The sequence below is a fragment of the Barbus barbus genome, assembly GCF_936440315.1.
Source record: "Barbus barbus genome assembly, chromosome: 46".
NCBI classification, from domain to species: Eukaryota; Metazoa; Chordata; class Actinopteri; order Cypriniformes; family Cyprinidae; genus Barbus; species Barbus barbus.
In genome coordinates, this window is record NC_136724.1 from 553,435 (window position 1) to 565,696 (window position 12,262).

Sequence of the window (12,262 nt, forward strand, 5' to 3'; positions counted from 1 at the left end):
ATATATATATATATATATACTGTATATATATACATACATAACTACTAAAAGTGACAAAACACAACAAAATTACTAAATCTTTACAATTAAAATAAAAAAATTATAAAAATAAAATAAATATTGAAAATATTAATAAAAAACTTCTCAATGATACTAAAATATCACTGGTAATAGATAATTGTAAATTATGATATAGTATGCATTCTTTTTTTAAAGACTAATTTGCCAAAATATTTTTTTAATTAGTTAATTAATTAGGTAATTTAAATAGTTTTCAAAGCATTGTTTACTGACTTATTTAAAACCACATGCTGTTATTATTGAACATAAATGTTGATTAATAACTATGATCATTTTTATTATTGGATGAACTGTTCCTTTAATATTACCAGGTCTGATGAGAAAATGTCCAGATGGACGGCTTTCATGTGTAATGCTGTGAAATGTCTAATAATGTTGGTTTGTGAGCAGGGAGCTAAAGGAGAATCTATCATTGGACCACCTGGTCATACAGGACCACGAGGACCCCCTGGTGCACCAGGTTTCGGGAGAACCGGTGTTGCTGGACCTCCTGGACCACCAGGACCTCCCGGACCTCCTGGACAACACGGATCTGGTACGAGAAACCTTTGGCATTTCAAAAGTCTTGTATTTTCCCTCATCTTCAGCCCAGTCCGGGTCGCTGAAGGTCAGGAGGTTCACGTGTTTGTTTGTGTGAAGTGGATGTGTTGTTGATGTAAGGCTGAGCATCCCCACAGCTCTTCATCTCACCGTGATGAAGGCAAACACTTCTGCTGCTGTTATCTTTGATATGCATAGATGCTCAGAGTTCATGTTGTTTCAGGCGTGATGATCCCTGGCCCTCCTGGACCCCCCGGGCCCCCGGGACGAGCCGCTGAGGCCCCCAGCGCTGTGAGTCAAAACACAACACTAACAGTCTGATCAAACCTGTCCAATCACTCAGTCATTGCCCGAGTGATCTTACACAAACACTGAGATCCTGAGATGTTCCCTGTGGTAAATGAGCTCAGCTTTCAGAATACAGTCATATTTCTTCTTGTAGGATTTCCCGAGAACCTGCTGCATCAAACAGAGTGAAATTTAATTTATTTCAGAATGAATTCTAGATTTGACAATAATTTAAGAGGTATAACCACTGATAAAATATTATCACTTTTACCTTCTGAAAGCAAAACCTTTTTTTTTTAGTAATATCTATGTTGTTTTGTGAGAAATAAATATGTAGGTTTTATAAATGTGTACAGGTTTTGAACAATCCTGAGCTGTTAATCATGATAATATTAATCATTAGGTATTAATTTGAAGGAATGTTAGTAAATTCCTTATATTCCTATGGGGTTAATACTGATAATTCTCACATTATAGATTACTATAAATTTCATCCAATGATATATTAAAATATTTATTTATATTGTGTGTGTGTTATTGGATGGGTTATTGTTTTGGGTGTTTTTTTTTGTTTTCTTTTTTCTTTTTTCCACATTCACTCATTAATGAGAAGTTGCTGATCAAATACAATAAAATTAGTTAGAAAAGTTTTATAAAATAATGATTTTTTGGCTCCAAACAAACCTGGAATGTGAAAACAGTATAGAGATGCTGTGAAATCCAGTCATAAACCGTCAGATGAAAGATGAAGTGACGCTATAGGTCATGTGAACTCATCGTGAAGAACGTGCGCTTCATACAGCACTGATCTATGGACAACAGACTGTTAAAAACTCACTGATGTGTTTACCTTGATCTTCACCGATAATGAGCATTTTACTTGCTTCAGGCAACACTGTCAGCTTTTGTTATATGGAAAGAGCAGCATAAGCATCTAAATACGTTATACATCAGTGGTATGTTTTTATTTGACCGTATTAAATGTCTGTTTGTCTGCAGGTCAGGAGGCATGCGAGTCTGCAGATCATGAGACAGCAGTCGTCTGCGGTCGAGGACGGGACGCTGTCTTTCGTTACTGACACCAGTAAACTCTATATAAAGGTTCCAGGAGGCTGGAGAGAGATTCAGGTAACTCTCCGAATGCAATCAGTCATATCTCACCGCTTGCGTTGAGTTTTTCACAGATTCATGAGGTGTTTGTTCCACAGCTTGGTGGGCTGATCGAGATGTATTCGTCCCCCGTCCTCTCACAGGATGATGTAAGGACTGCATTTTTACATCTTATTCAACATTATATTGGACACAAAACTGTCTTAATGTGGAAACCGTGAGCGTTTGAAGTGTGGCGGCACTCATTTACAGCATGCCTGTGTGTGTGTGTGTTCTCTGCAGGCTGAGCCCCTGATGCTGAGCACACCGCTCCGACACACACCCAGAATACACACCGGAAGCGCGGTAAGCCTCTGAGTGTGTGTAGTGTTGTCACCGTACCAACATTTGTGTGTTCGGTACCAGTACCAGGGAAAATCCACGGTTCTCGGTACCAAATTCAGTACCAAAGCAAAACACACAAGCATGCTAATTAAAAAACACATTATTTTTATTCATAAAGTTAAACAAAAATAAACTGTACAAAAATCAATGCCATTCTTTATGCTTATTTAAAATTGTTTCAAGTTTTTCCACAAGTAATAAAAGTATGAAAAAAAACAAGCTCCCAGACGTTCCCAGGCTGTCTCAGAGAGAGACGGATGTGAGATGTGAGATTAGTCATGGTTTGGTTGATCATCAGGCCTGCGGCGTCCAGAGCTCCCGCTTTAGACTAAATTATGGTTCCGTCCATCTGCTGTTGGTGAAGATCGTCCATCCCGTCTGTGTTTGTGAAGAGAGACACATCTCTGGTGTGTGTGTGTGTGTGTGTGTGTGCATGCTGAGGCGTTTGTATCATTTTCAGTTTTTCCGCCGATGCAATAGTTCAGAAAGACGTCTGATGATGACAATAGTTTGGTCGACTAAAGAAAGAAAATCTCCCCCAACTAATACTGCAAACTATTCAGGGAACCCTCTCATTACTATAGTAGAGGTTATAATAACAGCAGAGCCCAAACTACTGTTTATGTTCACATATAATAATATAATAATGGCACATAAGGTAGTTTCCATAAAAACTGGTCTTCATGTCAGATTTATTCAAACATACTTTGAATGGACAGTAAATAAGTTCAGGTCTAGTGTTTTCTCTGACCAGCTGTGAGCCCTGGATGACTTTCCTGAGGTGAATGCTAAGTGATATATCGATCACAAGCGGTTTTATTTGATGCCTTTCTTTAGGTTGAAACATTGATTGATTGATTGATCGAGACCTGATGACAGATGCACTATGAATAACAGAAAAACCACAGATCTGGCAACCCTTGAATGAATTAGGGTGATTTATAGGGTCAGATAGAAGCTGTGTTAGCACTTTTTTATTTTCTTTCTTTTCTTTTTTTTGAGATTGTGACAGGAATTGCAGCACAGATAATTGCTTTAATTTAATTTGATTGACTGAGGTTCTCAGCTAGTGTGACGCCGATGGCTGGCTCTGAATGAATGTGATGTATGTGCTGACACACGTGTGCTTCTCCTGTGTTTCTCAGCTGAGGCTGGTGGCTCTCAACACGCCACTGACGGGAAACCTGGGCTCCATCTACTCGGTCAATAAACTCTGCAGGACTCAAGCTCAAGCCATGGGCATCAGAGACGATTACAAGGCCTTCCTCTCACATCACCTACAGGACCTGATTGACATCGTGCAGCCCATGTACCGAACAAACATGCCGATCGTCAACCTGAGAGTAAAGCTGCTTTCTGTCATTCTTACTAATACGTCACTCAGAAACGCTGTGACCTTTCTTTGTTTCTGTTTCTTGTCTGGAGATGTAAGGCCTGTGCTCCGCTATAGTGACTGCTTCTCAATGCGTTTTCATCTGAATCTTGTGTGAATAGACATATCTGACCCTGGACCACAAAACCAGTCATTAGGATCAATTTTTTTGAAATTGAGATTTATACATCACATAAAAGCTGAATAAATAATCTTTCCATTAATGTATGGTTTGTTAGGATAGGACAATATTAGAAAATCTGGAATCTGAGGGAGCAAAAAAATCTAAATATTGAGAAAATCTCCTTTAAAGTTGTTCAAATGAAGTTCTTAGCAATGCATATTACTAATCAAAAATGAAGTTTTTATATATTTACGGTAGGAAATGTACTAAATATCTTCATGGAACATGATCTTAATATCCTAATGATTTTTGTCATAAAAGAGAAATGTATAATTTTGATCCATACAATGTATTGTTGTCTATTGCTACAAATATACCTGTGTTACTCATGACTGCTTTTGTGCTGCAGGGACACATGTTTTGTTCTTTCTTGGTGTGAATAGGTCTTAAAGGATAGTTCACTCAAAATATCAAATTATTTGGTCTCCTTCATGCTGTTCCAAACCAATCTTTTGTTGAACACAGTTTGCTGTATGTTTGATTTACTGATAAGGTTCCTCTCTAGTGAGCTGGGAATGCTGTTTGAGCGGATCATTGAGTCGAGAACCAGATCGTTTCGATTTATAAGCAAATCCTTGTTTTGTGCAGCAGATCAAATGATTCACTGACAACTTTGTGGATGAATCAGTCATCACTAGTGTCATGAACTCAAGAAGAGCAAAGATTTTACTCCGTAACAACATATACACTACTGTTTAAAAGTTAATAAGAAATGAATGCTTTTATTCATCAAGGATGCATTAAATTGATCAGAAGTGTCAGTAAAGACATTTATAATGTTACAAAAGATTTCTATTTCAAATAAATGCTGTTCTTTTGAACTTTCTATTCATCTGTGAATCCTGACAAATAAAATGCATCACAGTTTCCACAAAAATATTGAGCAGCACAACTGTGTTCAACATTGATAATAATCAGAAATGTTTGTTGAGCAGTAAATCAGTATATTATTATGATTTCTGAAGATCATGTGACACTGAAGACTGGAGTAATGATGCTGAAAATACAGCTGCAGATCACAGAAATACATTACACTTTAACACATATTCACATAGAAAACAGCTGTTTTAAATCATAATAATATTTCACAGTTTTACTGTATTTTTGATCAAATAAATGCAGCCTCTGCTCTTTCATGAACATCACAAAATACTACCAACCCCAAACTTTTGAACACTAGTGTATGTATTGATCTGCACACAAAGCTATCAAATCATGCTCTTGTGTCTTTCAAAGCTTTAAAGCCTCAGTTATGAGAGAAGGAAAGTTGTGAGTGTTCAGAATGCTGGTGAACTGTGTCTTTAAGAGTCTCATATTTGTGGATGTGCTGTGTGTCTGCAGGGTGAGGTCCTGTTCAAGAACTGGGACAGCATCTTCTCCAGCCACCTCCTGCCTCCCAGCATCCCGCTGTACTCCTTCGACGGCCGAGACGTGATGAGCGACCCCTTCTGGTGAGAAACACCACTTCAACAGCTCCCTGATCCAATCACACGCTTTACAGCCTCCTTGTTTTGTGCTAAGCACATTTTAGGCAAACGATTGCACAAATGTCTGCGTTCAGTCCTGTCCTTCTGCCTCATTAACTGCTCAGACTCTAGTGAAGATCTGCAGAAGTTCAGCGGCGGACCACAATCCAGACGACTCTGGCTTTCATATTTCTCCACCCGTGTCTTTTTATTTTTGGTTCTGTGTTTATGTGTATTTATACTCCAGGCCGGTAAATATATCCTGGGATGAGGCCGTGGCAGTGGAGCAGTAATTGTGGTCGGCTAGTAGCCGTTTTAAGCTTGTTTGTGAGGTTTGTGGATGTCTTTGGCGTTTCAGGAGAGTTTCTGTGTGAATGCAGGGAGCAGAAGAGACGGTGTGCCATAAAGCCTTCACAACTGTTCAAAACATCCAGTTATTTACATCTTTTAAACACTAAAACTTCACATCACTTGCATTTTTATGATTTAGCACTTTTATTATTATGGGAAAGTGTTCATTTTAACAGCAAATTCAAATTTGATTGTTTTAGTCATAGCCTTTTGACTAAAAAGCGATGTAGTTTTACTCATATTTCTGTCAAATGAATTGCTTTAGTTTGAGTCGACTGATTTAGTCAGGTTTAATTACATTGTTATTCATTAAGGATTTCTCCAAACTCATTTTATGTTCCTGGAGAAACCATCTATTAAGCTGTTAATGTGAATGATAGTAAGGTTTGAACATGCAATGCAGACAGGTTTAACTGCTGTGACATAGGCCCAGTTTCACAGACAGGCCTTAAACTAAACCAGGATTAGGCCATAGTTCAATTAGGACATTTAAGTCATTTTTGTAAATGTACTTAGAAAAAACTGGAGTGCATCTTGAGGCTAAACAAAGGCACTGATATATTTTCAGATCAATCAGAGCAAGTTTCTTAGAACATGAGAACATAAGAGCATGATGCGATGCACAGATTCTCGTTCACATGCACTCCAGACATAATGCACTGTACATTCTGTGCATAATCCACACAATCAACATCATTTTCTGTTATGACAATTTAGGTTTTAGTTTATCAGTGAAAAAATGTTGACAAAAACTATGATAAATTGAATTTTTATGAATGATCTGCTGACGCAGCATTGAGTGAACAGCATGTATTTGTTGAACATCGAGTGCTTCGGCTCATGTGTGTGTGTGTGTGTTTCAGGCCTCAGAAGGCGGTGTGGCACGGCTCTTCAGAGAGAGGCAGGCGTCTGTCCGCTCTGAACTGTGAGTCGTGGCGAGCGGCTGATATGGCCATCACCGGTCAAGCATCGTTCCTCTTCAGCGGCTTACTGAACCAGCAAACACGCAGCTGCTCCAACCGCTTCATCGTCCTGTGCATCGAGACCAGCCACGACCGCCAGAGCCTCCAGGACACGGCACAGGAGCGCCACAGAAGATGGCACCACAGATACTGAAGCAGTCTGTCTCAGGCTTTGTCCACATGAACTATAACAGCCAAAGCCGGCGCTCTCGAATGTAAAGTGTGCTGGCCGATTCCAGAGATGGACCGGGGAGATCGGCTTTCTTTATGTCATTTGGATGCACTGTACTTTTCATATTGTATTTTTGTTGTTGATTTTCCAAAAAAAGTCTTTTTGATCACGTCATTTATTTGTTTCTTATTCTGTTTGTATTTAATTTAACTTCAGTGTTTTATTTATACAGTGACCGCACATCTTTCAAAATTGAGTATGGATAAATATGTAATTTAACTGTTTGAATTAATTATGCAATTTTTTTATTTTTGGATCCTGCATCCATTTCACTGAGTTTGCAATCTGTCTGATTAAGAGATCAGATCAACATCAAATCACATTTTTATACATTTTTTAAAGCAAGTCAATTGAAGCAGTGTTTGTCTATTGAATAAAACAATTTTTTTTCCAGATTTTATCTTTAAGTACTTATTATTTTCAAATGTGACCCTGGACCACAAAACCAGTCATAAAGGTATTTTATTTTAATAAATAATCTTTCCATTGATGTATGGTTTGTTATGATAGGACAATATTTGTCTGAGATACAACTATTAGAAAATCTGGAATCTGAGGGAGCAAAAAAATCTAAATATTGAGAAAATCTCCTTTAAAGTTGTTCAAATGAAGTTCTTAGCAATGCATATTACTGATCAAAAATGAAGTTTTGATATATTTATGGTAGGAAATTTACTAAATATCTTCATGCAACATGATCTTAATATCCTAATGATTTTTGTCATAAAAGAGAAATGTATAATTTTGATCCATACAATGTATTGTTGGCTATTGCTACAGATATACCTGTGCTACTCATGACTGCTTCTGTGCTGCAGGGTCATATATATTGTGCTGTTTATTTAGAAAGACTGGCCTGTGGTAAAGCAGAAGGTGAATGTTGTGTTGTTGGTGGGAATCTGAATGGAGAGTTTGCATCTCTCTCTCTCTCTGTGTCTCTCTCTCTCTGTGTCTCTCTCTCTCTGTGTCTCTCTCTCTCTGTCTCAATTCAATTCAAGTGTGTTTTATTGGCATGCCAAAAACTATACATTTGTTTTGCCAAAGCAATTGCAGCTGGGCTGCTGACAAATAGTGCATATACAGTCAGGTCCATAAATATTGGGACATTGACACAATGAAGTTTGAGATCTGCTAGTGAGCGACGCCTTGTGGTACCATCACAGAGAGGCTCAAAATCACTCTCCAGAACATTCTCGTTCACCATTCCTGGCTGGTGGAATAATCTTCCCACCCCTATCCGGAACGCCAGATCCCTGGCAACCTTCAAGCAACAACTGAAAACTCATCTCTTTCGGCAGTATTTGACTTCATCCTAAACTCAAAAAAAAAAAAAAAAAACACCTTTCCCTCTATCTTTCTCTTCACCTACTAGCTTGTACTTATTTGAACAATGACTGAGACTTCTGTCTGACTGCCTCTTCAAGATGAATCGCTTTTTGTATTCCCCAATTGTAAGTTGCTTTGGATAAAAGCGTCTGCCAAATGACTAAATGTAAATGTAATTCTAACATTTTTGGCTCTATACACCACCACAATGGATTTCAAATGAAAAGAACAAGATGTGCTTTAACTGCAGACTGTCAGCTTTAATTTGAGGGTATTTACATCCAAATCAGGTGAACGGTGTAGGAATTACAACAGTTTGCATATGTGCCTCCCACTTGTTAAGGGACCAAAAGTAATGGGACAGAATAATAATCATAAATCAAACTTTCACTTTTTAATACTTGGTTGCAAATCCTTTGCAGTCAATTACAGCCTGAAGTCTGGAACGCATAGACATCACCAGACGCTGGGTTTCATCCCTGGTGATGCTCTGCCAGGCCTCTACTGCAACCGTCTTCAGTTCCTGCTTGTTCTTGGGGCATTTTCCCTTCAGTTTGGTCTTCAGCAAGTGAAATGCGTGCTCAATCGGATTCAGGTCAGGTGATTGACTTGGCCATTGCATAACAGTCCACTTATTTCCCTTCAAAAACTCTTTGGTTGCTTTTGCAGTATGCTCTGGGTCATTGTCCATCTGCACTGTGAAGCACCGTCCAGTGAGTTCTGAAGCATTTGGCTGAATATGAGCAGATAATATTGCCCGAAACACTTCAGAATTCATCCTGCTGCTTTTGTCAGCAGTCACATCATCAATAAATACAAGAGAACCAGTTCCACTGGCAGCCATACATGCCCAGGCCATGACACTACCACCACCATGCTTCACTGATGAGGTGGTATGCTTAGGATCATGAGCAGGTCCTTTCCTTCTCCATACTCTTCTCTTCCCATCACTCTGGTACAAGTTGATCTTGGTCTCATCTGTCCATAGGATGTTGTTCCAGAACTGTGAAGGCTTTTTTAGATGTCGTTTGGCAAACTCTAATCTGGCCTTCCTGTTTTTGAGGCTCACCAATGGTTTACATCTTGTGGTGAACCCTCTGTATTCACTCTGGTGAAGTCTTCTCTTGATTGTTGACTTTGACACACATACACCTACCTCCTGGAGAGTGTTCTTGATCTGGCCAACTGTTGTGAAGGGTGTTTTCTTCACCAGGGAAAGAATTCTTCGGTCATCCACCACAGATGTTTTCCGTGGTCTTCCGGGTCTTTTGGTGTTGCTGAGCTCACCGGTGCGTTCCTTCTTTTTAAGAATGTTCCAAACAGTTGTTTTGGCCACGGCTAATGTTTTTGCTATCTCTCTGATGGGTTTGTTTTGTTTTTTCAGCCTAATGATGGCTTGCTTCACTGATAGTGACAGCTCTTTGGATCTCATCTTGACAGTTGACAGCAACAGATTCCAAATGCAAATACTTGAAATGAACTCTGGACCTTTTATCTGCTCATTGTAATTGGGATAGTGAGGGAATAACACACACCTGGCCATGGAACCGCTGAGAATCCAATTGTCCCATTACTTTTGGTCCCTTAACAAGTGGGAGGCACATATGCAAACTGTTGTAATTCCTACACCGTTCACCTGATTTGGATGTAAATACCCTCAAATTAAAGCTGACAGTCTGCAGTTAAAGCACATCTTGTTCGTTTCATTTGAAATCCATTGTGGTGGTGTATAGAGCCAAAAATGTTAGAATTGTGTCGATGTCCCAATATTTATGGACCTGACTGTATGTATTAACAGAAAGAGTAATATGGTTTAATATAATGTAGATGTGCTGGAAACATCAGATCAGGGCAGTTAGGTGACTTCTTCTATGGTGACAGGCAGACAAACACACAGCAGTTCTTGTGTTCTCCTAACAGATAGGGTAGTTTCTCCTGGTTTGAAAGAGGTTTAAATGTGGGATGGATCTGCTGTATTTGATCAGAGAACACTGTCCGTATATCTGTGTATTTGGAGCATTCTGTTAGGAAGTGCAGTTCTGTTTCCGTCTGATTCAGATCACAGTGTGAACACAATCTCTGCTCCGGGGTCTCTATCATCAGCTTGTGTCCGCTGAGTCTGTATCTGCTCAATGTGCTTCTCAGCTTCTTATCTGACACTGTGTACAGATACTCTGCCATACTGTACTCTCTCTTTAGGGCTGAATAGCATTGCATTCTACTCTGTTGTTGTGTTTGGGTTTGCCAATGAGTGATGTAACTCTGTTTGATTTGTGCAGTAATCTGATTGATTCTGATGTTGTGATTCAGAGCATCAGTAGATGTTAGTGAAGCATCAGGACTGAAGCTCTGGATCAGCTGAGGGAAGGGGATGCTTTCTTTGCTCATCTCTTGGTATTGCAGGGCTTTATAATGATATAACTGGGGTTCACTGAGTTTCAGATGTTTACAGAATTTAATTGCTCTGTTTTGTATCTTTATGATTAGAGGATATTTGCCTAATTCTGCCAATTGGATGTTTTTCCCATTTGGTGAGATCTTGATTTGGATTTGTCAGTGGACCCCACACCTCACTGCCATAGAGGGCAATGGGCTCAATTACTGATTCTAATATTTTCAGCCAGATTCTAATAGGGATTTCTATAGGACATTGTCGTTTTATGGCATAGAAGGCCCTGCGTGCTTTATCTCTTAGTTCTGTCACAGCATGGTTAAAGTCTCCTGTGGAAGGGATTGTCAAACCCAGGTAGTGTAGTGTGATGTGTGTGTTATCTGGTTAGTGCCTAATGTAAATGTGTGTTGTGTTCCCTGGGATCTGGATCTTTTCTGAAATCTAATAGTTCTGGTTTCTTCAGGTTGACTGTCAGGGCCCAGGTGTGGCAGTATTGCTCTAGCAGGTCCAGGTTCTGCTGTAAACCATGTTGAGTGGGAGACCGCAGAACCAGATCATCTGATCTGTGAGTTGTGTAGAGCGAGGCCAGGGCTGCAGATCGCTCCAGACTGAGCGCCAGGTCATTGATGTAAATGTTAAATAATGTTGGGCTTAAGCAGCAGCCCTGTCTCACTCCACGCTCCTGGGAAAGATACCCTGTAATTAGAGTATGTAATGTATAGATGTGATCAGATGTACGGTAATTTGACTTCTGCTCAGTACATTGTGTGTGATGATGAAGTCTAATAGCCGAGCGTTTATTATGCTACACAATACCTTTCCCAGGTTGCTGCTCACACAGATGTCTCTGTAGTTGTTAGGATCACATTGATCTCCGTTTTTAAAGATTGGTGTTATCAAGCCTTGATTCCAGATGTCAGGGACGTAACCTACACTCAGAACCACACTGAATAGTTTTAGCATGGACAATTGGAATTTACTGCTTGTGTTTTATCATTTAATTTAATATCCCATCAGGTCCAGATGATTTTTTGTGTTGGAGGTTTTTGATTTTTTCTTTGTTCTTTATCAGTTATTGGGAAATCTAATGGGTTTTGGTTATCTTTGATTGTTAATTCTAGTTTTTCCAGTTGGTTGATTGTTTGAATTTGCTTACAGTTTGTGTTTGTTTGTACTTTATTAAACAGTGTTTGGAAATGACTTTCCCATATTTCTCCGTTTTGGATTGCCAATTCTTCATGATCAGTTTTTTCAGATTGTTCCAGTTTTCCCAAAACTGGTTTGTGTTCACTGACTTCTCGATTATTGGATGTATTGTGCTCTTTTGGTTCTGAGTGTATGTTTGTATTGTTTTAGTGTTTCACTGTAAAGAGGCCGGATCTCTGCATTATTTGGATCTTTGTGTTTCTGATTTGACAATGTTCTCAGTTTTTTGTGAATAGTTTGGCAGTCCTGATCAAACCAAGTTTTGTCATTTTTGGGTATTTGATTTTTTCCATTTTTTTGTTTTCAATTGGGATTGTTTTGCTGATTTTTCAAATATGCAATTTATATCAGCAAGATTGCCAGCTTCA

The 12,262-nt window shown here is 39.1% G+C and overlaps 1 protein-coding gene across 2 annotated transcripts in view; it reads left to right on the top strand.

Moving 5' to 3' along the window:
• LOC306865043 (uncharacterized protein) overlaps nucleotides 1–7,365 on the top strand; it is a 67,271-nt gene extending 59,906 nt beyond the window's left edge. For both annotated transcript variants that reach the window (XM_079409390.1, XM_079409389.1), the window contains exons 35-42: nucleotides 472–616; nucleotides 845–912; nucleotides 1,909–2,037; nucleotides 2,118–2,168; nucleotides 2,302–2,364; nucleotides 3,549–3,746; nucleotides 5,301–5,410; nucleotides 6,640–7,365. In XM_079409390.1, coding sequence (XP_079265516.1) covers nucleotides 472–616; nucleotides 845–912; nucleotides 1,909–2,037; nucleotides 2,118–2,168; nucleotides 2,302–2,364; nucleotides 3,549–3,746; nucleotides 5,301–5,410; nucleotides 6,640–6,892 — 1,017 coding nt within the window. In that variant the 3' untranslated portion in view covers nucleotides 6,893–7,365. The remainder of the gene's footprint in view (nucleotides 1–471; nucleotides 617–844; nucleotides 913–1,908; nucleotides 2,038–2,117; nucleotides 2,169–2,301; nucleotides 2,365–3,548; nucleotides 3,747–5,300; nucleotides 5,411–6,639) is intronic.
• The last annotated feature ends 4,897 nt before the right edge of the window (nucleotides 7,366–12,262 follow it).